At 41.3% G+C, this 24,813-nt stretch overlaps 1 protein-coding gene across 4 annotated transcripts in view; it reads left to right on the forward strand.

Moving 5' to 3' along the window:
* LOC140064031 (BAR/IMD domain-containing adapter protein 2-like) overlaps positions 1 to 24,809 on the forward strand; it is a 152,455-nt gene extending 127,646 nt beyond the window's left edge. For 3 of the 4 annotated variants that reach the window (XM_072110434.1, XM_072110433.1, XM_072110436.1), the window contains 5 exons: positions 446 to 647; positions 10,108 to 10,179; positions 11,192 to 11,363; positions 11,557 to 11,597; positions 20,133 to 24,809. In XM_072110434.1, the coding sequence (XP_071966535.1) occupies positions 446 to 647; positions 10,108 to 10,179; positions 11,192 to 11,363; positions 11,557 to 11,597; positions 20,133 to 20,205 (560 nt within the window). In that variant the 3' untranslated portion in view covers positions 20,206 to 24,809. The remainder of the gene's footprint in view (positions 1 to 445; positions 648 to 10,107; positions 10,180 to 11,191; positions 11,364 to 11,556; positions 11,598 to 20,132) is intronic. The other variant, XM_072110435.1, reaches the window with a different exon arrangement.
* Positions 24,810 to 24,813: the final 4 nt, after the last annotated feature.

Consider the following 24,813-nt stretch of genomic DNA (forward strand, 5'->3'; position numbering starts at 1 on the left):
AGTCTCTATATTCCTTGAAAGCACCATCAACACCAATGTGTACCTGACCATTTTTGAGCAGTGTGCTATTTAACTGGATGCACATCAGTTAGCAAAAGGCGCACAGCAGAAATGTAGTCCTTTTTAGTAGTAGCTTTAGCTCCTAGAGTCACCAGCTAACACCACCTAAATTCTCTCTAAGGTGTTGAAGGAAAATATCTAATGTGAAATCGCTGCTATTCCCCTCAGTATGCTTGCCGATATTTTCCAGGAACATAGACCGTCCCATCAAAATATGGAGATGACTTCCGGCATTGCATGTTATTGTATATTTATGTAGCAATTTTTTTTTGTAGTTATGCTCCCTGTAGTATAAAATTAAATACGTAAACAAGTAAACATAACTAACATTGTACCGGCTTTGGGAAATATGTTTAATGAATATCTTCTCTTTATGCCCTTGTAGTTGAAAATAAAACCCTACCTCGGATCAGTCCTATGTCTGTTTTACCTCCTCGAGTGGAACGACGCAGAGTTCAGGCTGTCTTTAATCACACATCAGGGGAAAACAGTACTTTACTCAATTTCCAGGAAGGCGACATTATCATTTTGTTGGTACCAGAGGCCAGAGATGGCTGGCACTATGGGGAAAATGAATCTACAAAAATGTGAGTTGCACATCAAAATGTGGTTTACTTCCTATAGAACACATTGGGGAAGATTCATCTTTTCTTATTATAGTTTCTCAGTCAGTTTAGTTCTTGTTATTTCTAAATTAAATTTTTGTGCTTTTTTTCTATCGTGTTAATTAGAACGTGTGCTTTTTAGTATAACAAACCTGTTTGGTGTGTATCTTGCAACTTTTGCAAGCATCCGGAATAATAAGTAAATAAAGCGAGTCCTGCATTGACAACGAGTTGCATTGCTAATAAGAAAAAGCCCAAAAAATTTGTAAAGTCAAAGCTGCACAAAAAAATTGAATCCTTTTTTGTTCTAAAGAAAAAATTATAAATCTATGACTTCTGTCTATACATACACAAAGTTACCTTTGTAGCTCTGGACTTCCCTAAAGTGTATGTACTTTAACATTTGATATGATTATTATGGGTCCAAATCCTCTCAAAGGGTACACGTAAATAAATGAAAATCTTTAGTAAGTTTATTAAAGGGCATCTACCACCAGGATGAAAGATTGTATACCAAGCACACTGGTGACATGCTGGTGTGTGCCCCCTCTGGCAGAATCTACTCTTCTTTTAGCTTCTTATGTCCTGGTTTGTACAAAAAAAGGCTCTTAAAATTATGCTCCATAGATGTTAATGGAGCCTGGAGCCCCTCAGTCTCATTTGCATAATTGTTAAAGCCTCTTTTTCTTGAACACAAGAGCATAGTAAGCTTAAAGAAGAGCTGATCCTTCTACTGGTGGCACACACTTGTATGTCAGTGTGCTTGGTTTACAATCATTCATCCTGGTGGTAGATATCCTTTAAAAAAATTATACAGACCTTACATATTGCCTAACACTCCTATTCTAATTCCCTGCGGTTCCTACTTCCTTAATAATGTCATAAAAAGATATGGCTGCATTGGCTAGGATCGGCATTTTGGTGCCCTTGGCGGATAAAACAGTGGCATCCCCTTACAGTCTTCTACCAACAATGGGGGAAATTTGTTGTATTTAATGCCGATCTTAATTCCCCCAACCGGAACACTGCAGGGCAGATATATTAACCCCTTACTGCTCTGCGCCGTGGTACAGGGAATGTATGAAGACGGCTCACGGGCTTGCGGGTGCCGCCATCTTTATTACGATAGCCGCGCCCCCGAACGGGGGGCGACGATTGGTTGCCATGGTAGCGTCGGGTCTTCGTTTGACCCGAGGCTTAATGGCTTCTGCAGATTCGTTACAATGAGCCTGTGGTTCATTGTAATGAATGAGCTGCAAAAATGCCATATATTGCAATACAGAAGTATTGCAGTATATGGTAGGAACGATCTGACCATCTAGGGTTAATGTACCCTGGATGGTCTAAGAATTAGTGGAAAAAAAAATTTAAAAAAAGTTTAAAAAAAAATTTAATAAAATATTAAAAATTCAAATCACCCCCCTTTCGCTAGAACTGATATGAAACATAATAAACAGTAAAAATCACAGACACATTAGGTATCGCCGCATCCCAAAATGCCCAATCTATCAAAATATAAAAACGATTATGGCCGGCGGTGACCTCCGAGACGGGAAATGGTGCCCAAATGTCCGAAATGCGACTTTTACACCTTTTTACATCACATATAAAATGGAATAAAAAATTATCAAAATGTCACACAGACCTCAAAATGGTAGCATTTTGTACTTTTGAAAATGTATTAAAACACAATAAAACCTATATAAATTTGGTATCACCGCAATCACACCGAAACAAAGAATAAAGTAGGCGTGTTATTTGGAGCGAAGAGTGGAAGTCGTAAAAACTGAGCCCACAAGAACGTGACGCACGTGCAATTTTTTTTTCAATTTTTCCACATTTGGAATTTTTTTTCAGCTTCGCAGTACACGGCATGTTAAAATAAATAACATTACGGGAAAGTTAAATTTGTTACGCACAAAATAAGCCCTCACACAGGTCTGTACACGTAAAAATGAAAAAGTGATGGATTTTTGAAGGTGGAGAGCGAGAAATGAGCAAAAAAACCCTGCGTCCTTAAGGGGTTAATAGCCTCGGCCTCTAGGTATACTGTGCTGCACCTCAGGAATGAAATGTATGGAGACTATAGTAAATACAGGGGGCCTGGACATACACGGCCCTGTCTGCCCCCCCCCCCCCTTCCAAGGCATAGTTAATGCACCCCCATCATCTTCAACAATCCTTTTATCATGTACAGCTGCATGTTTGTATGCACACAGGGACCGGCAGCTGGACCACAGGGTGGAAAAAAGCATTACTACTTCTTTGTAAATATCTTCAATTGCTGCCTGGCACATACATAATAACCTACCACAACCCTTTAATTTATATGCATTACAAACAAAAAAAAACATCTATTGAAAACAATGGTGACTACAACTGATGCGTTTTGTCTTCCTCTGACATAACAGAAGAACCCACAGCAAAACACAGACTTGACTGTGCGTGTACAGTGTGTGTATACGGTGTGTGTATATTGTGTGTACAGGATATGTACGGTGTGTGTATATTGTGTGTACAGGATATGTACGGTGTGTGTATATTGTGTGTATAGTGTGTGTACAGGATGTGTACGGTGTGTGTATAGTGTGTGTACGGTGTGTGTATAGTGTGTGTACAGGATGTGTACGGTGTGTGTATATTGTGTGTATAGTGTGTGTACAGGATGTGTACGGTGTGTGTATAGTGTGTGTACAGGATGTGTACGGTGTGTGTATAGTGTGTGTACAGGATATGTACGGTGTGTGTATATTGTGTGTATAGTGTGTGTACAGGATGTGTACGGTGTGTGTATAGTGTGTGTACAGGATGTGTACGGTGTGTGTATAGTGTGTGTACAGGATGTGTACGGTGTGTGTATAGTGTGTGTACAGGATGTGTACGGTGTGTGTATATTGTGTGCATAGTGTGTGTACAGGATGTGTATAGTGTGTGTATAGTGTGTGTACAGGATGTGTACGGTGTGTGTATAGTGTGTGTACAGGATGTGTACGGTGTGTGTATAGTGTGTGTACAGGATATGTACGGTGTGTGTATATTGTGTGTATAGTGTGTGTACAGGATGTGTACGGTGTGTGTATAGTGTGTGTACAGGATGTGTACGGTGTGTGTATATTGTGTGCATAGTGTGTGTACAGGATGTGTATAGTGTGTGTATAGTGTGTGTACAGGATGTGTACGGTGTGTGTATAGTGTGTGTACAGGATGTGTACGGTGTGTGTATATTGTGTGTATAGTGTGTGTACAGGATGTGTACGGTGTGTGTATAGTGTGTGTACAGGATGTGTACGGTGTGTGTATAGTGTGTGTACAGGATGTGTACGGTGTGTGTCTTTTAACAGGCAGTCAAGGCAGGAGAATTCACTGGAGGAGGCTATCAATTCCTTCAAGCCTCTGACCCTGAAAGCAGAGCATGGAATTGGGGAATAGACTTTAACCCCTTAAGGACGCAGCCATTTTACAGCTTAAAGTTCTGTCCCATTTTTTGGATTCTGACCTGCATCTCTTTATATGGCTATAACTTTTGAACTCTGTTACTTATCAAAGCGATTCTGAGAATGTTTTTTTTTTTCTCCACATGTTGTGCTTCATTTTAGTGGTAAATGTTGGATGATAAGTTTTGCGTTTATTTAAAAAAAAAAAAAAGATAAAAAATGATGAATTTTTTGAAAAATTAGCCATTTTCGAAATTCGAAATCATTGCGGTTTCAGGCAGATAGATTTACCACCTAAATAAATTGCTGAATAACATTTCCCATGTGTCTACTTTACATTTTCATCATTTTTGAAATGTCTGGATAATTTATTTTGATGTCACGCGGCTTACAAATCGAATATCGATTTTCTCTATTTTCAAAATTTACTATTTTGGGGATAAATAGTCTTTTGAATGAAATTTTTAATATTTAGCATTAAAACCACCCTATATAACCAACACATTTTCAAATCTGCACCCCAGAGATAGCTTTTAGGAAGATTGTTAACCCCTTGAGATTTTCATAGTAATTGATGGTCAAATTTTGTTGGTTACACGTTCATTTAGCCCTAAAATGTACACATTTCCAAAAGATAAAAAGAGAAAACCCACAATACAATTTGTTATGCAATTTTTCCCGAGTACAGAGACCCCCCCACGTGTGGCTGTTACTTGTTTTATGGCCGCACGGCAATGCGCAGAAGAGAAGGAGCGTCCTGCAGCTGCTAGGATTTTAGTTTCCTCATTGGCCCAAAAACGGCAGGGGGGGGCGATCGCGGGGGAAAGACCCCCCAAAGGAAAGTTAAATGCAGCGGTCGCGCTGACCATGGCATTTAACAGGTTAAACTCCGGCCGCAGGTGTTACCCAGGGATGTCAGCGGTAGATTACTGCTGACATTCCGCGTCCCCTGATGCTGGCCCGGCTCCGGTGCTGAACCAGCTTTAGCTGAACGCTAATCGCAGGAGCCTGCACAGTACATCTACGGCACGTAGCGCTAAGGGGTAAATAGAGATAAGAGGGGCAGAACAGACAAAGGCAGGAGGGACACATAGTGCATAGAATGGAAGAAAGGGCATACACGAGGTCGCCTACGAGGGTAAGTGGGTAATACTGGGGGCAGACACGCTGCAGACTGCTTAGGGATGGCCATTGTTCCCTGGGTCCCTGGGTGCTGTCATGGCTTCAAGATGACCACTACGCCATGGCCCGCTTTCACTTGATCTGCTAGGTGGAAGTATCACTGCCTTCCACCCATGTAAGGTCTAGGTCAGTGATGGCAAACCTTTTAGAGACCGGGTGCCCAAGCTACAACCAAAACCCAATTATTTACCATCAAGTGCCAACATGACAATTTAAACAGCAACTTATTGCTCCCTGTTCTTCCACAACATCCAATCGTATTGACCCCGTGAGTACACCAATATAGTTAAAAGCAGGAGGGCAAATTCAGACGTCATTGTAGCTTCTCTCTAGGGTCTCTATGTACAGGAAGCATCATGGGACCAGCAAGGGGAACTCAAAAAATAATCTGTCTGTGTTCACAACTTCTGACTCTTTCTGAAGTTCCGATCAGTCGAAGATGTGTCACCTTAAAAGAGCGTTGAGAGCAGCATCTCAAGTTGTCTGGAACTGCAGGAACATTCAAGTCCTGTCTGGTGAACTCTGTCCTCGTGATAGCCTGAGTGCCCACAGAAAGGTCTCCGAGTGCCACCTCTGGCACCCGTGCCATAGGTTCGCCATCACTGGTCTAGGTCCTTATCATCACCCCTTGCTTTTTCTACTACCAAGGAGAAAAACACAGCTGGTTCTGGCTGAATGTGGACTTGCTGTGTGTCTCAGGGTCTAAAACCCATAAAACTCACACAGACATAGACATCACTGAGGGCAGTTTTCCACATGGCGTTTTTGTTACGTTTTAAAACGCATCCAAAATGCAAGTAGGGGAGGGATTGGCTAAAACACATATGCATTTCCAATGAAACGATAAAATGAAATGCATATGCGTTTGGCCAAACCCACTCCTACCTGTGTTTTGGATGTGTTTTAAAAAGATCACATGGGAAACTGTCTTTACTCTTAAATCACTTGCAGCTGCTACTCCTGTCTCTCTGCTGGCCTGGCCCATCCTAGTCTTCTTCCCGGTGGACCTGTCAGGGGGAACCATTCTGCTCTTTCAGGTGCAGAACTTTATGGTGACTTTTAGGACATGACTACAACTTTGTGCAGCCCTTCTCCACACCGTGCCCTTAAATATTCCAGAGACACTTACAGTAAAAGTATAACCACAAGTGATACATTTTTATACGCTGCATCCTGCATATGTATATACTTACTTATACCAACTAAATAAGTATATATGCTGTGCTGGCTTTATTAATTTATACATATAGCCCCCACGAACCAATACAACACCGTGAATTCTAAAATATACAGACCACCCCAAATTAAAGGGATTATCCGGGTTTTAAAAATTACTTAGGGAAGGGCCAGGGTGGGCTATTTAAAAATAATAAACATGTACTTGCCTCCTCCGGCGCCGCTAAAGGGCCCGCACCGCGGCCCATCTTCTCTGTGCGCCAGTTTGTATACAGGGGCGCACAGGGAGCTTACGGCCGGCCGGAAGCTCCCATCCGACACCATCTCCCAGCGCTTACAACGGGACAAATGGGAGGAACCGGCCACATGGGCTTCTGTGCCCCTGTAAACAAACAGGGGTACGGATCGAAGGGACTGCGGCGCAGGACATCGGTACAAGTACATGTTTATTATGTTTAACTAGCCCACCCCAGCCCTGCCCTCAGTATTTATAAAACTCGGATAACCCCTTTAATTACATACAGCTCCCCCACAACAAATTATTGTGTACACAGTTCACCTAAATCATGCATAAATAAAGATATATTTATATATATTTATGAATATAATTGTCAGAACTTGCAAATTGTTATGAATGGGATCAGGCTTCAAGTTTCTGTGCTTGTAACCACACCCAGAGCTGCCTCTGATTTACAGTTCCTTCTCAGGATCTTTCCTTGGGAAAGCTGGGTGTGTGTTTGAGCTTGTTCTGTCTGCAGCTGTGGTTTGAGTGATGGATGACTGATCCAGACAGTGCTGGAGGCAGTGACCATTGCTCACTTAATATTCCTTCAGAGGTTGCTGGTTATTCAGTCTGATTTCTACTGCTCTTGCTATATTTGCTATTTGTTTGCTATTCTGTGTATTTGACCTCTGATTCGCTTACTGACCATGCCAGTTACTATACAATTCTGTACCTTTGCCGAAATCTTGGTTTTGACCCCGTTCTGTTCGACTCTGCTTGTCTATCTGTATCCGTTATTTGTCCATTATTGTTGTGTACCTTCCTGTGTTACCCCACTTCCCCTGTTCCAGCTTTTTTTTGGTTCTGGCTGGGCACTTTTCTGTAAACTAGTGTGAACACTGTTCTATCTCAGATTTCCTGTTACCCGTCCGCTCCACCTTATAGGGTCACTCCGGGACCGTCAGTTAGGTTCCTGATTAACTGCTGCAGGCATCCCCATAGCCCACAGGGAAGTCACAGGGTGAGTTCACCACCACTTACCAGGTGTGACAGCCACAGCCAAGTCTGGTTGTGGTTGCGCTGTTGCTGGACAGGTCCTTTACAATAGTGCCAAAAAAGTAGCACAGTCCAGGCAAATCAAGATGGGGTGCTAAAGCTGTTCCCAGAAAAGTGCAGATTATAAAAAAAAGTCCCAGGGTCAACATCTGCAAAGAGTTTTTCTGTTCTCTCTGTGATTGCGTGGGTTTCCTCCGGGTGCTCCAGTTTCCTCCCACACTCCAAAACATACTGGTTGATTAAATTGTGAGCCCCATTGGGGACAGGGACTGATTTGGTAAGCATTGTGCAGCACTTCATAATCTGTGTGCGCTATATAAATAAAGAATTATTATTATTATTATCAAAAAAGAAAGCGCTTCCTATATAAGAAAAAACAAAAAGGTATTTTATTTCACCTCATGTATGCGACATTTTGGCGGAACTCATTCTTTCTTCAAGCTTTAAATATATATAAAATGCTGCCCTCTTTACATGCCACGTCATCCACTAATTTATGTAGAGCCCCGCTTCCATGTATACATTGCCTCTCTTCATTGATTATATATACATTACACCCCTTTATTAATTCATAGTAAATATGAACAGTAATACAATAATAAAACATACCTACCAGGGATCCCACTTGATTATTTTCTGTAATCTTCAGGAATATGCAAAGCTGCTTTTGTCTATGTATACAGTAGATAAAACATTAATGCCCTCTGGCGGAACACAGTGGAAACTGCATGCAAGAGTGAGAATCCGGAAGCAGAATCAAGGAAAAGTCTGGTCCCCAATCAAATAAAATTCAATCCTTGCTTATAAATAACATGTAAAATCTCTTACATAAACTAGAAAATGTAACAGCTTATAATACAAGTTCAAAATCACAGCTTTGATTAGACTGTGTATTATAACCAGCAGTGCGACTGTGTGACATCACATGACCATGGAGCAGTGTTTATCTACAGGAAGTAACCAATGTAGCTTCTTGTTGCATGACAGCAAGCAGAGATCTAGGAAGTGATACAGAAAGTATATTGCAAAATTTTATAATTTTTCACTATACAAACAATATTTGGGGGATTGTCCTTTAAGTGAAGAACCCCTATAAGCAATAAACTGGATGCATCCTAAAGGGGTTAACAATAATCATACTGACAATGAACAATTACATTGTTCGAATTTTATGAAGTGTAATGCTATGAAATGCTGAGTCAACAAGAATGGTAGCATTGCAGGGCCACCCCTTATCCCCAGTGCACATTACAGATTCCCATTATATACCATATTATATGCATATTGTTGTATTGTCCTTTAAAGGAAACCTACCACTTCTGAAGGTAGGTATGAGATGCAAACACCGGGCACCAGCTCAGGGTGAGCTGGTGCCGGTGCTTAGTCTCGTTAGTGTTAAAACCGCGGTATCGCGGTTTTAACACTTTTTAAACTTTATAGCAGAAACTGCTTCGGCGCTGCGCGCGACCGTGCGCGCGCAACGCCTGCAGCATTTCCAATGTAGGCGCGCGCACGATCGTACGCACGCAGCGCCGAAGCAGTTTCTGCTAGAAAGTTTAAAAAGTGTTAAAACCGCGATACCGCGGTTTTAACACTAACGAGACTAAGCACCGGCACCAGCTCACCCTGAGCTGGTGCCCGGTGTTTGCATCTCATACCTACCTTCAGAAGTGGTAGGTTTCCTTTAACCACTTCAAGATTTTCAGATTTTTTCCTGTGTTTCCATTTTTCACTTCTCTTTTTTCACAAGCCTGAACTTTTAATTTTTTCCTTTTCAAAGTGATATGTTGGCTTGTTATATGCGAGACAAATGTTATTTTCTAGTGGCACCATTTAATATTTTGTTCTATGTACTGGGAAGCTGAAAAAAAATTCCAAGGGTGGGGGAATTGGCAAAAAACCCCCCACAGTTTTGTACAGCTTTTAATGTGTGGTCAAAATGACACCTTGTTATTCATTGGATCAGTACAATCACAGTGATGTCTCAATACGAAATTACAAAAAAAATGCCTTGCATTGACTTGTAACTTTTTCATATTTTAATGTACAGCGTAACTATTTGTAAAGTGTAACTATTTGCTGAAAGGGGTGATGTTTTCATCGACCTTTTGATCATTTTTTATTAAAATCTTTACTTGAGGCAAAATTGCATTAAAGTGGTGATTCAGACATTTAGGTGCTATTTACACTGCAGGTCCCCATAGCAGCGGTAGTTACGCTGCTGTAGAGGTACAGCTTCTATTGTTTGTATACTACTTATTTCATATAAAGGGCAAAAAACTTGTTAACCTGTGCAACCCTTTAAAGGGGTCTTAATTGTCTAGCAAGCCGACTGAGTGGGTAAAACAGGAATATTTCTTTTTCTTAATAGGAAAGGCTGGTTTCCATTTTCCTACACTCGTCCTCTTCCACCAGCAGATAACTCAGAAAAATTTGGCTCAAAGTAAGGACTTTCTTCTTTTTAGTTCATTTTAAGTTTCATTTTGTTGATGTATTGCTTTGACATAATGCCAGTGATCAAAAAGCTGTCCATACACATTCATAATACCTTCTGAATTCCTGGCCTACCACATTTAACCGTAAAACTGGAGGAGGCTATAGCAAAAAATATAGCAAAGAACTGGCAGAGGTTGCACCAATGTTTACTAGGAGGCCTGAGCCTATTAGTGGATACAGGCGCTGGATCGCCAGCGGGGGAGGGGGGGGGGGGTTAATGAATTCACCCCATTACATTTACAGTGACCAACTTGCACATTGCGATCAGTTGACCAACTAATGTGTAAGGGGACCTCATGGTCCTGCCTGGCGTGGAAATGCTATAGCCTGGGCCTTGACCTTCCACAGGCTATATCAAGCGCAGGGTGACATATACCCCATACATGGCCCCCTTCTCATTAGTCACAAATTAGGGAGAATTAGTCGCAATTCTGGCTCTGTGGCAGAAATTAGTCACGGCTTGTACCTTGGTATTCAGGTTACGTGGAGTAATAAATACCACCATGTACAAACATTAAGTGTGCATTTCCTGTCCGTCTTTTTAACTTAATCAAACTAGGAGTGTATAGCTTGACCCCAGTTCTCACTACACCGTATGACAAAAAAGGGGATAACGGGTGTTCAAGTATACCTTAGTAATCTATATCAACAACAAATCTAAAATCATCAAATTAATAAAATCTGCATTCAACATAGAACTTCCTATAAAATACATATGTGCAATTACTAAAATGAATGCTGTAGGAAAATATCTGTGAATGCAAAAGTGGCAGTGAAAAACATCTACCGGTATACACTTTTTTGGCTGATCGATACCTGGGCTGTCTTACACTAAAGCACATTGCATTTCAGTTTGAACAGATACTTTGAGATTCAACTCCTCTTGTTCTGATTATTTTAAAACCTAACAAAATTTGTCACTATACCTGTATCATAAGTAATGAAGTAATTTCCTGCAGTTTTCCACTTAGTAAATTAAACAGTAGCAGCACTGGAAATCTGGATAAAGTTGGTATTTCCATCCCTGAATCTGAAAGTGTTCGGATAGAAGCTATAAGATATACACCTTCTCCTCGCACAAGCACCTTCCGACAGCGGCCATACAGCATGATCAGTCCTGACCTGGTGCAAGTAAGTATACAGCCAATGCTCATGTCCATGAAGAGTCTTATATATAACAGGTAGAATTTCCTAATGTTTTCCTGTGGTGTGGTGAGACACCATTTACAATTATTATCTGTACAATTGATTTATACAATATTGTCTAAAGTTGAGTTGTAACATATGATATAGCAATTTACTGATAGGTTTATTTGTTTTTCAGTTAGCAAATGCATTTGGAAGCTCAGCATCATCACCCTCAAGGTAAGAAGCAAGAATTCTTTAGGCACTGTTTGTACACAAGAGGGCATTCATTAATTCACAGGGTGCTGTCCATTACATTTGCCAATACAGGAAGTCCCCGGGTTACGTACAAGATAGGTTCTATAGGTTTGTTCTTAAGTTGAATTTGTATGCAAGTCGAAACTGTATATTTTATGATTGTAGTATAATTTGTATTTTACAATTGCCTCAGTGACAATTGGAGTTTCAAAATTTATTGCTGTAATTAGACCAAGGGTTATCAATAAACTTCATTACTGACACCTTACAAGTAATCATTACTGTCTGGGGCTAATGTAACGGATCCAGAAAGTTTCCCCAGAGGTCACAGTGGGCAGAGAGGTCCGTCTTTAACTAGGGGTTGTCTGTAAGTCGGGTGTTCTTAAGTAGGGGACCGTCTGTACAAGAATTTTCTTGTGTCACATACACAATGAAAGCAAATACTTTAATAATTCATTGTAGAAGTGAAGATGTCCTGAAAGTTTTCCTGATAGGTTACAGTTGAAGTTACAGTAAAGGTGGCTGTACTCTTTGATTCTTTACTTTATCATTGTGTGTTTATTCAAACCAAAGGTTTTGTCAAAAGGGGACAACACCTATATATCTTCATAGGCTGAAGTACACTATGTTCATGCTTATAGAAGAATTTCCCTGGTCGCAAATGCAACATCCCCAACCAGGCCTGACTTTTGAGGCTTGGAGGCAGCTGGATTCCTTTTAGTACCTGAGTGGATGGCTGAGCGCGGCCTAATGCTCCAGGGCGTCATGGATGCTAGGTACAGGAGGAATAGACGTCGTCCATACTGGGCAGGTATCCTGCATGTAAAGTGCAAAAAAAGAAAGAGAGAGATGCTGCGGATGAATGATAGTTCTCCCTGGGGCACTCCCGATGTAGGGGTAAGGATCCCTGGGTGCATGGTAAATGGAGTGCCCTTGATGTTGGCAGCTTGTAGCAGGGATCACACAGAGACAAGGAATGTCAACCATAAAACTCACCATTCCTCCAGTACACAGCAAACTTCTACGTAGGCAACAGCAGAAGATAACCACTTAAAAGGGTTGGCCACTTTTCAATAAATCTCTTCCATTAGACATGTCTCTGTATGTTCATTTACCTTTAACTTTGCCTCCTGTGTAGAGCTTCAGTCTTTCCCTGTTATCCACATGCTGCACTTTGCATCTCCACACAACTTCCTGTTTCTCACTCCTGTAGTCTGTCCGCATCCGCAGCTTCCAGTGTGTCTTTTTTCTCTCAGTCCTCCTCACTGACATACACAGGGAGGTGGGAGGGGGAGCAGCCAGATGACTTACCATCTCCTTCTGCAGATCCCTCCTATTTATCAGTGTAGGATACTTATTTACATGCGTAGAGACTACACACTAATAAAGCAAGCATCAGGGATGATGAATCAATTGGTGAGCATTCAGGGAATTTTATTAAGGTATTAAAAGCACTAGGACAATTTATGTTAAGAGTGGCCAACTGGCAACTGGTTCAAGGTCGCTGGTTTGCTTGTGTTCGGCAAAGTTTTCCTACTGTCTGGTATAGGTAGCTTCACGGTTGAGATGAGTGGATGCTGCTCCTCAGCAGACACATAAAGACTTCTCAAAAATAACTCATCGCGGCAAAGACCTCAAACTTTCCAGCCACAATGTTTTTTTTAACTATCCTTGCAAGTGGTCAGTTCAGGGGTTATCAAACTAGCACCTTTGTACAATTTAAAGACTTACACTACATTCTATTGGTCACAATATATAACATTCCTCTAAGGCAGATAGAAAAGCTGCAGTACCGGATGGGGTCAGTAGACTGTGGCATTGCTAAGGGAAGGATATCTCACACTAAGGGTAAATTAAGTGTTCTTAAAGATAGTGTCTGTCAGATACCAGAGGTAGTGGACCCACTCACTGGACCAACGCGGACGATCACCAGAGCCCTGCCAAAAAGCAGTTTGGACTTGCTGTGGTGTGATACCACCAGGTCATTCCACAGTTGCGACTTAGTCTGCGGTGGCAGCCAAGGCGATGTACAAAGACGTTAAGCAGATTCGTAGTCAGGGACAGGCAAGAGGTTAGGATGGGCAGTATGGGATCGGAGTCAGGGACATAGCAATAGATCAAGGCAGGCAGCAGAGGAGCGTTGTCAGGAAACGAACCGGGGTCACAATGGGAAATCACAATAATAGCAGAGGGCATGGAACACAGCTTTCTCTAAGGCACAAGACACGAAGATCCGTCAGGAAACACAGGAAGTGGCTGGGAATTTATCAGAATTGGCAGCCGTCCAGGCCAATTATCGGCGCACTGGCCCTTTACATGTCAAGGATGTGCATGTCGTACTGCTCGACAATGAAGAACCGCTTCCCTCTAAATGTCTTCATATCTAGGACCTCCTTTACCACAAAGACATTGGTGGAATCAACCACACGAGTGGGAGGAGAGAAGCAGTTCAGGATGACTGGACTCAAGAGAGAGACGTGGAAGGAGTTCGCGATGCGCATGGAGGGAGGAAGGCGAAGCTTATACGCCACAGGATTGATGCACTTCAGTACTTCAGGACCGTGGAATCGAGGACCAAGTTTATAGCTAGGAATCTTCAAACTGACGTACCTAGGAGACACTACACCAAAAGGCAGTAGGGGTGAGTGAAAATCGGGCACACCCACTTCACCCCCACATGCAAAAAGCATGCACCAAAAAAGGAATACAATGTACTGAGTATACTGCAATAACCTTTATTATACACATATAAAAATGTAAAACTTATGTCCCCTATAGACATGCATGGGAACGAGTGGTAGACAATACTGGAACAACAAACAGACAAAAGCAAAGCTCTCTACCTTAATCAAAGATGCTGATAAATCCCTATGTATATGCAGACATTAAATCAATACCAGTACATCCACATAAGACAATACAGTATATAGGGCCTGGGTATTGGTAAAGTAAACAATGCCCAGGAAAAGCAAGGGAGGGTAGTAGGTACAAACCACAGGTAGGAGCAGAGACCTAGGAGACAGCCAAACTTTGTCACCCGGGGAGAAGACTGGAGGAGACCTGCACTTCTTGCCTGACTGTGTTTTGGTGTGTACCCACATGACGGTAGGTCGGACATAAGTCTTGCCAGGAGGAAGTTGCCAAAGGTCAGCCAGAGCAGCAAGAACCAGGAAGAACCATATGTCTGGGAGCAGGATCTTCCCCAAACAAATCCGAGCACAAGAGAGAGCATTGGCCTTAATAGTCTTCTCTACAGGACGGAAATGTATCAGAAAATTGAAATGGGAGAAGAAGAGAGACCAACGAGCTTGTCTTGGATCGAGACTCTGGACAGTCTGGAGGTACAGGAGGTTTCTGTGATCAGTATAGATACTGACTGAATGACAAGCACCCTCTAGAACATAATGCCATTCTTCCAAAGCAAGTTTAATAGCCAGAAGCTCCTGATCACCAATAGAGTAGTTCCTTTCTGTGGTTGAAAGATCTTAATGAAGAACCCACAGGTGAGAGTTTGGTCTTTAGGGCCCCTTCTGGGTGAGAACGGCTCCAACACCAACGGATGAGACGTTAACCTCTAGCAGGAACAATTTCTCAGTATCGGGCTGGGTGAAACCAGGAGCAGATGAAAAGGCAGACTTTAGCGTAGTGAAAGCTTCTTCACTCGCCGGAGGCCAGAGCTTAGGGTTGGCGTTCTTCTTGGTCAGCGCCACAATGGGAGATAACAGGTAGGAGAAATGAGGAATAAACTGCTGGTAGTTATCGGCCACTGAAGTACTGCAGACAACTTTGCAGGATCCATCTGTAGACCCTTGTCTGAGATAATATATGCTAGGAATGGGAAACTCTTATGATGGAATTAGCACTTCTCGAGCTTGGCATATAGGCAATTGGCCCTTCGGCACCTGAGAACTTGCCGTACATGGACCCGATGGGACTCAATATCCACGGAGAACACTAGGATATCATCTAGATAGACCACAACACAGGTATAAAGTAAGTCTCTGAATATGTCATTGACAAACTCCTGGAACACCACCAGTGCATTAGAGTCCAAAGGGCATAACAAGGTATTCACTTTGGAAGTGAGATGGTGGAGATGGAACAAGGCAGTTCCAGAAAACGTGACTGGCATTCCGGTCCCGAGCGGGGAACTTCACCTCTCTGCCAGTCGAGCACCGGCGCGTGGCGCTGAAACCACAGAAGGCCCAGAAGAACTGAAGACTTGCATCGGGTTAGCACAAAAAAGGAAAATCTCACCTTGTGCAAGACGCTGACTTGTAGACATAGGGGTTCAGTGCGGTCCTGGAACGGGATTTGGAGAATCTGCCCACTGACTTACGAGATGACCACCGGGTTCTGGAGACGGACCGCAGGAAAACAGTACTGAGAGACCATGGCAGCGTCCACGAAGTTTCCTGCCGAACCGGAATCCAAGCAGGCAGAGGCTGGAAAAGGATTACCTGTCCCGGAGCTGAGTAAGACAGGTTCAGACGTGGAGAAGCTTTGTTCTCACCTAGGGATGCTTCTCCCAAGAACCCTAGGTGTGTGTTTCCCGGATGCTGAGGACGGAGTGGACAGGTCTGAAGGAAGTGTTCCGGTCAGGCACAATAGAGGCAGAGGTTCTCCTGAGGTTGTCTAGAACGTTCCTGGGAAGACCGCCAAGCTCTGCCCAGCTGCATCGGTTACTGTCATGGCAGATGGCTAAAGTGGTCTTTGGAATGCAGGAGCCAGGTGAGGCCAACATCGGACCCAGACTTGCGCTTGCTCAGGGCCAGGGCCGGCACAGTGAACTCATGTGGCCGCATGACCCTGTCATCTGAGCTTGGACACATTAAGAGACAATCATATCTTTCAATTGCATCGGCGATAAGGATGTGGTCGCTGTTGTTATTACATTTTCTGATCAGAGGCTGGGCTCCATAGCAGACCTTTCCCTCAAAAACACATGCATGTTTATACACAATCACAATCATTTTTATACTCATACTTGTGTCTACAGATTCCTACATGTATACACACATACAGTATATGCACATCCAATTTACACCATATACAACATACACACAGATATACAGCATATATACACAAGCATCCAGTATGTAGAGAGCTTATATACACACACATCCAATATATACAGCATACACACACGCATCCAATATATACAAGATAAACACGCATCCAGTATATACAGCATATATACACACATCCAGAATATACAGTATATATACACACAGATCCAATATATACCCACAGCACATACACACAGATATACACACACATCCAGTATATACAACACATACGCAGAGATATACATCATATATACACACTCATCCAGTATATAGAGAATAATCACAGATATACAGCATATATACACAAGCATCCAGTATATAGAGCATACGCACCGATATACAGCATATATACACAAGCATCCAGTATATTCAACATATACGCACAGATATACAGCATATATATACAAGCATCCAGTATATAGAACATATGTACAGATATACAGCATATATATACGAATGTATCCAGTATATAAAGCATATGCACAGATATATAGCATATATATACAAACACATCCAGTACATAGAGAATAATCACAGATTTACAACATATATACACATGCATCCAGTATATAGAGCATACGCACAGATATACAGCATATATATACATACGCATCCAGTATATAGAGCATAAGCACAGATTTACATCATATATACACACAAATACATATACAGCATATATACACATAAAAACATATACATGAATTTATATACTGTATGTAGCAATTATACTCACCCCAGCTGGATGTCACTCAGTCGGGATGTGGTGGCAGGGTCAGAAAACAGACCGCATAGGAGAGGGCGGACAGGCCTGTGAGGCGCACGGACCATGCAAGGACGGACATGAGGTCCATCGTAGTGGTGGGCCCATTTGGAGCTCTGGGCCCCCGGCAGAGATGAGTTTATTACGAGTAGACGGCAAGTCACGTGCAGACAGTGCATCATTAGCTTGTCCCGAAAGTCCCTTTTAAAAGGTCGCAATTAGAGCTGCTTTGTTCTAGGCTAGCTCAGAGGCCACCTAACCACATAGTCACTAACAGATGAGTCCCCTTGATGCAGGTTCAGCAATGCAGTCTGAGCTGAAGATGCCCGAGCAGGTTCCTCAGCGAAGAAGGAGGTGATGTCAGCTGTAACCTGGTCTTTCCTGTCCCAGAGAGGAGTCGCCCATGCCAGGGCCTTCCCGGAGAGGAGGCTGATGATGAAAGCCACCTTAGACCTTTGGGTGATGAACTTAGTTGGCATAAGCTCAATGTGCAGGGAGCACTGGGTGATTAAGCCCCTGCACAACTTATTTTATTCACTTTTTTATTTTTACGTTTACAGAGTAAAAATGACAGTGTTAGTGCTTGTCATCGGCGGGACAAATTGTACTTTTTAGTGGTGCCATTTAATATTTCATGCAATGTGCTGAAAAGCTAGAAAAAAAATTCCAAGTGCAGTGAAACTGACAAAAAAACACATTTGTGGCGTTTTCCGTCATAGTGTTCACTACCGGGAACACTATATTTTTTGGGACCTGGCATTTTGGGACCTGGCATTTTATGGGCATATTTATGATTTTTACTGTTTGTTTATTTTATATATTATCTAGTAAAAGGGGGAGGGGAGTAATTAAACTTTCTTCTTTTTTTTACATTTTTTTTAATATTTTTTATAAAACCTTTTTACCATTATTTCAGACCCTCCAGGGTACTTGCAGGGTCTGATTGCTAATACTATATTTTGTAATGCTACTGTATTGGAGTACAGGCAGTCCCCGGGTTACATACAAGATAGGGTCTGTAGGTTTGTTCTTAAGTTTAATTTGTATGTAAGTCGGAACTGTATCTTTTATCATTGTAATCCCCGACCAGAACTTTTTTGGTCTCTGTGACAATTGGATTTTAAAAATGTTGGGTTTTCATAAGAATCAGGATTAACACTAAAGCTTTATTACAGACACCTGTGATAACTGTTACAGCTGATTATTGTAGCCTAGGACTAAAGCACAATAAATTACCAATATCCAGAGGTCCGTTTGTAACTAGGGGTCGTATGTAAGTCGAGTGTTCTTAAGTAGGGGACCACCTGTATATAGCAATATTACTGCTGATCTCTAATATCCTGCCATCTGCTGGCTATTAGAGATCATTACACATGGCAAGCCTACAAGTCTCAACCACCCTCCAATGATGTTGATCAGCCATCTAAGATGCCGGCACCTATGGAATGTGAAGTTAGGTGCCGTAGTCGGGTTCTCCAGTCCACAGATGAACTTAGTCTCTCCTAAACTCTTCTTATACTTGGGGTGGGAATGCTTGCCAGAGTATTGGAGCATTATTCTGTAGTCCTGCATAACATAACCTTATGTCTGTACAAAATCTGGTCATATGTACATCAAGTGACATTCTTTTACTCTCTCTGAACATCTGACACATTCATATTGCCCCAGTTTTCAGAATACTGAAGGAGAGACAACCAAGGTTTTATTATAATCTAATGTAGAGCTCCCTTGTTTGTTTCATTTGTTTGTGCTCAAATCTATAACATTTAGATGTCTTGGTTACACAGGGTTTATGATGCCGTTAAAGGGAACCTGTCAGGCACATCTAGCAGTCTTACCTCATTTACTGTAATGAGTTGTTCTGCATGGTGATATTCAAATGAGTGGGAAGCTCTTGCGAATGATAAAATGACCGTTTAAATCATTTCCTCTACTGGTCCAGTCAGCCAGTTCCACCAAGCTCCCACAAAGGATATATGGGTAGTGTACTCCTTTAAAATAAGTTCCTATCTCTATTAGAAGGTAGGATAATGATATACCCATTTTAAAGCACATCATATTACTGGTGGCAGACTGTCCTTACAAGCCTGCTTGTTACCTCTAGGGGATGATGGTACTCTTTAGCTGGTATCAGGACATCATTCCGCTGGAGAAAATAACTTTATAAAATGAGGTAAATGAGTGGTAGGTGCTCGGGGTCACGTCATCTGAGTGCCTAATGGCTTCACTAATTAAGCATCCCCCAGCCACTCAATATTCTCCCCTCCCACCCACAGCCTGTGACGTCAGAAGGCCGTCTGCAATTCTTACGCATGCATGAGAACTCATTCCTTGAGTAGCGGCTGCTCAGGAACACTTGGATGACTCAGTTCATAGGATTACAATGCATCTGGTTGTAAATGTCCTTTAAGAAAGGCATGGAACCCATTCATGATAATGGGGTCAGTAAGGTTTCATTATAGTGTTCACATGAGAGCACAGAGTATATGGTCTTAGTCTTATATTATGTGAAAGTGAATAGAATATGGGGGTTTCTGCTTCTTCTTTTAGAGAATTGTGATTTTAAACACTTTAATAATATTTTTCCAATGTATATCCATAGTAGCTTTAGAAAACACACTTAATTTGTACACAACATTAAATAAATACATTTTTAGTATACTTAGTTGCTTTCTTTTGTTTTTCAAGGACCAACCCCTTTGCTCACGTTAAGCTGAAGCGAACAATTACAAATGACAGGTCAGCTCCTGTCATTCAGTGACTTTGTGATCTCCTTCAAGAAGATGCTGCTTCAAGACCATTCTACAAAAGACTTTTATATCTTCATATTTCTCCTTAGACTGAAAAGGCCTAATGTACAAAACTGTGATACTTGGTCTTTTCTGAAACTAGCAAAAAACCTAACTAACTCTTGGAATATTCTGTTTACAGCAGTCATGACAAAGTTCTCTGCAATATGTGAGTTGACCTTATTGTCAGATGCATGGCAGCACATTGCTGTGAATACACATCAGCTGAACGTGTTCATGACCTCAGCAGTTATATATAAAAGGTGACCTTCTCTGATCATATGTGCAGAGTGCAAATTAGCTGTGCAAATTCCTGAGATTGCTTTATGATAAAATATAACAATGGCTTGTAAATGGATTATATATAAGAGATGCTAACACATGGATATGAGCATTTAAAGGCAAAACTCAACAGTCATACGAAGAAATAGAAGATGAAGAAGTCAGACTTTGCCTTTTCTCCTTTGCCTTCAGCTACAGTAAAAGCAGAATCTGTACAACCTGAAAATTATTTTATAAATTAATATGTATTATTTGTTCAGTATGTGTTTAGCACAATATTTGGGATGTGAATGTACCAATTGAAGTAAAAAATATGATACAGTACACAGAAAGTAAAGGGAAGTTGCAGAATGATTGGGGAAGAGTAAACAGGCTTTCAGTATAGACTGAGCAGAAAGTGCAGTGGATATGAAATAGTTAACAGGGCTGGATTCATATGGAAAGGGCAGTGCTTCATCTAGAGCACCATACATACATTGGGGCAGATTTACTAATCCTAATCTACTGAGTAAACCTCTACACAGTTTCCAGCAGTTAGTAGTACAGGTATTGGATGCCTTACTACCTCTAGGATTCTGGTTTTAGAGCACTTTGTCACATGCTAGTCCTTTCCGTCTTCTACTATACTACACCCTATGCTGCTAAGTCACCATTCTGAGAACAAAATTATGCAATAAACAAAACATAATGGCCCAGATTTATTAAACTGGATGCAGCAGTTTTATGTTTAAAAAAAAACTGTTTAATTTTGCACATAAATACTTGTATTTATGGTGTTCACGCCAGTTTTGTGTTGCAGCTGCACTGTGTCCACCGCAATACAAAACTCTGCACAAAGAGGTGTGACGCATTAATGTAGAAAGCTTGACAAAAAAAAAACCCTGGTGTATACAGTTTCAGTGCGATCGACACATGTTGGGTGCGCCAGATTATTGAAGACTGTGTGCCAGTGTTCAATAATCTGGTGCACTCTGCACATTAGTGAGGCAAACAGTTAGGCCCATTCCACACTTGCGAGTGTGATGCGATGAACTCGGATCACACTCGCAACGCATGCCGCTTAGAACACACGTCCCGAACGCTGCACACCAGGAGTGAACTCAGCATGTCAGTTCAGTCCCGGTTCGCAGTGTTCGGACCGCGCAATCCAATCAGCATGCGTTGCGAGTGTGATGCGAGTTCATTAGGCAAGTGTGGAACAGGCCTAATCCTCACTATTTATAAATCTGGGCTAATGGCCCTGATATATTATTCAGGCTGTGCCAGTTTTCTGTCTGTATGTGAAAGGTGCTCGACAAAAACATGCTGCACACTTCCAGAGCAGAGCAGGGTGTGCCAGATTATTGAAGACCGTGTGCAAGTTTTCAGTAATCTGAAACTTTTGATAAACCTGGGCCAATAAATGTAGTGCTCATGAAGTAGGCTAGGTTTTTATTTTAGTTAAGAAAGGATTCTAGCATATTTAGCTTAGTAAATCTGCTGCCCAATGAGTCTACTAGTTTTCTATGTTTTTTTTTATAAATGTAAGACTAAGGTTCATATCTGCATTTGCTTTCTGTTCCGTCAGTTATAACACCCATTGGGGGCATTTATTATTCAACAGATTTTAACTTTCCGACAGTTTTTTGGCTGCCTTTTTGCCTGTGCCACTTGCGCCATATTTTTTACAGCTTGCAACACCAATTTAGCTCCTTTTCCGACACTCGTGCCTTTTTTTTGTCGCTCAATGGGCACAGCTTTTCAATCTTGCACTTTCCCCAAAATCAGTTTCCCCAAAATATTTCTGGTTAAAATTAGACCAACAAAAAGCACGTCTACCAACTTCTAAACGCCATCATGAATTTGGTTTGCCTTTTCTGGTGCTCATTTGTTCTTACAGTGGCACAAACACACCCCAATATAACTTCACAGTGCCAATCACTGCTAAAATCGGTTGCCAAAAAACAACACCTAGTGCCAAAAATAATGAATGCCCCATTGTTTTCAGTAGATGTGTGAATTCATCAGTTGTCAACAGTTTGTCATCCATTTTTTCTTTAGTTTCCCCATTTGCTTCAAAGTAAAAAAAACTAATTTCCCCATCCATTAGCTTGACACAACTTTCCTCCTGACATATGAAGTACATTGAAGTAAATTGGAAAACTGATGACAAATTATGCAACATATGTGCCTTTCAAAATGATTCTCTGCAACAACGCAAAGCACAAAGTGGATGTGAACTTAGTCTTCAACAGTATCACAAAGCAATATCTTTAGACCTATGGTTTCTGAGATGTTCAGTACATAGTTTATATATATATATATATATATATATATATATATATATATATATATATACATATTCCTGCCCTGGCATGTTTCTAGAAATAAAAAATATTCTTGAAGGCATATAGAAAGTGTGAGGATGATGGTAAATGTTATGTGTTAAAGGATTCTCTATATGATGGGGCAGTCTTATATTGTCTTTGATGAGAGAAAGTATTGACCATCATTAGAAAGGACCAAATGGACATATTGTACATATTTAAAGGGGTTGTGTGGATTTGAAAAGACATTTCTGAAAATCCTATCAGGAAATTCTGAAAGGGCTTAACCCTCAACACATGGGCAAAGTGGAGTGAAGATGCAAAGGGAATATGTCACTGTAGAGGTTCCAACATATGCAAAGATTACACACTGTACTACGTAATATCTTATAAACCCCGTGGTGTGCTCAATGGACATGCCATTGACTATGTCAATGACATAGTTAAGAAGGCCTGATGTGTGGCAACATTGTTTTTTCTGACCCACCATACAGCCATACTAGGCTTTCATTTTGCATTTGCCATGGAATTACATGTACAGTGCCCCATTTGTTGGAGTGATGAAGGACTCCAGCAGCAGCTACCCTTCAGATCAGTTGCTCAGCAGATAATAAAAGTGAATGACACAATGGGGCACATTTACTTACCCGATCCTGCACGTTCCTCAATCCGGAGTGTCCGACGAGAATGCTCTGTGCCGCGATTCACTTACATCGTGCCCCCAATATCCTGCATGTGTCGCTTCCCCGATCAGGTCCACCGGAGTTCACCTTCTTCTTCCCGGTGCATGTAAGTGCTTGGGCTTGCAACACAATTTTAAAGTTAAATCCTGGCTGTCCGAATCAGACGGCCCGCCCCCCAATTTCTGTTACACGAAAGCAGCGCAGCCGTGCACAATTCGATCGCGTGCAACACTATCCCCTTCTAAATCCCTGTACCAGCTGCACAAATCCCGAAAAACGTTGGAAAATCCAACGGAAATACGGCCGCGGGACCCTTAGTAAATAACCCCCATTAAGTGGACAGCTCTTTTCTCTTTGTAGTGGTCAGAATAAGTTACTACAAACAGCTTCCATTTATTTGAATGAGATTTAATCTGTAATGACTTACACAAAGAATGGAGCTGTCTGCTTCCTTTTATGTTTTCTGTTTATCAGCTGGCGAGAACAGTTGATCTGTGGGGGATGCTGGCTGTTAAGCCTCACCAATTTCATATAAAAGGCCTATCTTTGGGATGGGCCCTCAGGTGATCATTTTCCTATGCAAATGTCAAGTACATGTATTGTTGCATTGGATGCCATCTTTATCTCTTTTCTTCCTCCTTTGCTAAAGAGAGATGAGTATACCATAAGTCTTCTGTATTGTCCAGTATAAGTGTATGCTTCAGTAATCTATTTCACAAAGAAAAATTTAATAGGAAACATTTTTTTCATTAAAAGCAAATTCTAATGTAGCTACTCCAGTGATTTTAGAAATTAATTTTTCCTTTATTGTATTTTTTACACAGCTAACATTTGACATATTTGTATGTACTGAACCCCTGACCTCAATGGACTATTTTTAGGAGGTTCCATTGTGTCGTGCTCTGTATGTTTCCTTAGCTATCCTCCATTATTTATATAAAATATGTTGTCATTTCTAAATCTAAAGACAGAGAAATGCATTTAAAATTATAGAATATAAAATATATGGGAAGCAATTGTTACTTCTTAGATATGATGGGAGGACTAAATGATATCTGTAAGATTTATTATAGACAGTGTATTGATTATTGAGTATGACAAGAAATGTTATTTTTATTTGTGGATGCTTGAAGGCCATGGATTATTCATGTTAACATTATTTTTAGCCAGTCTGGTTCTTATCATGCATATTGCTACAAGTAGTGTGTTGTACAACCTCTACACATGAACTGTTACTATTATGAGAACACAAAAGCGGTTCCTCGTTCAGTCTTACTTAGAGATAATAAATCATTTATAACTGGTGTCC

The sequence above is a fragment of the Engystomops pustulosus genome, chromosome 6 (assembly GCF_040894005.1).
Source record: "Engystomops pustulosus chromosome 6, aEngPut4.maternal, whole genome shotgun sequence".
Classification (NCBI taxonomy): domain Eukaryota; kingdom Metazoa; phylum Chordata; class Amphibia; order Anura; family Leptodactylidae; genus Engystomops; species Engystomops pustulosus.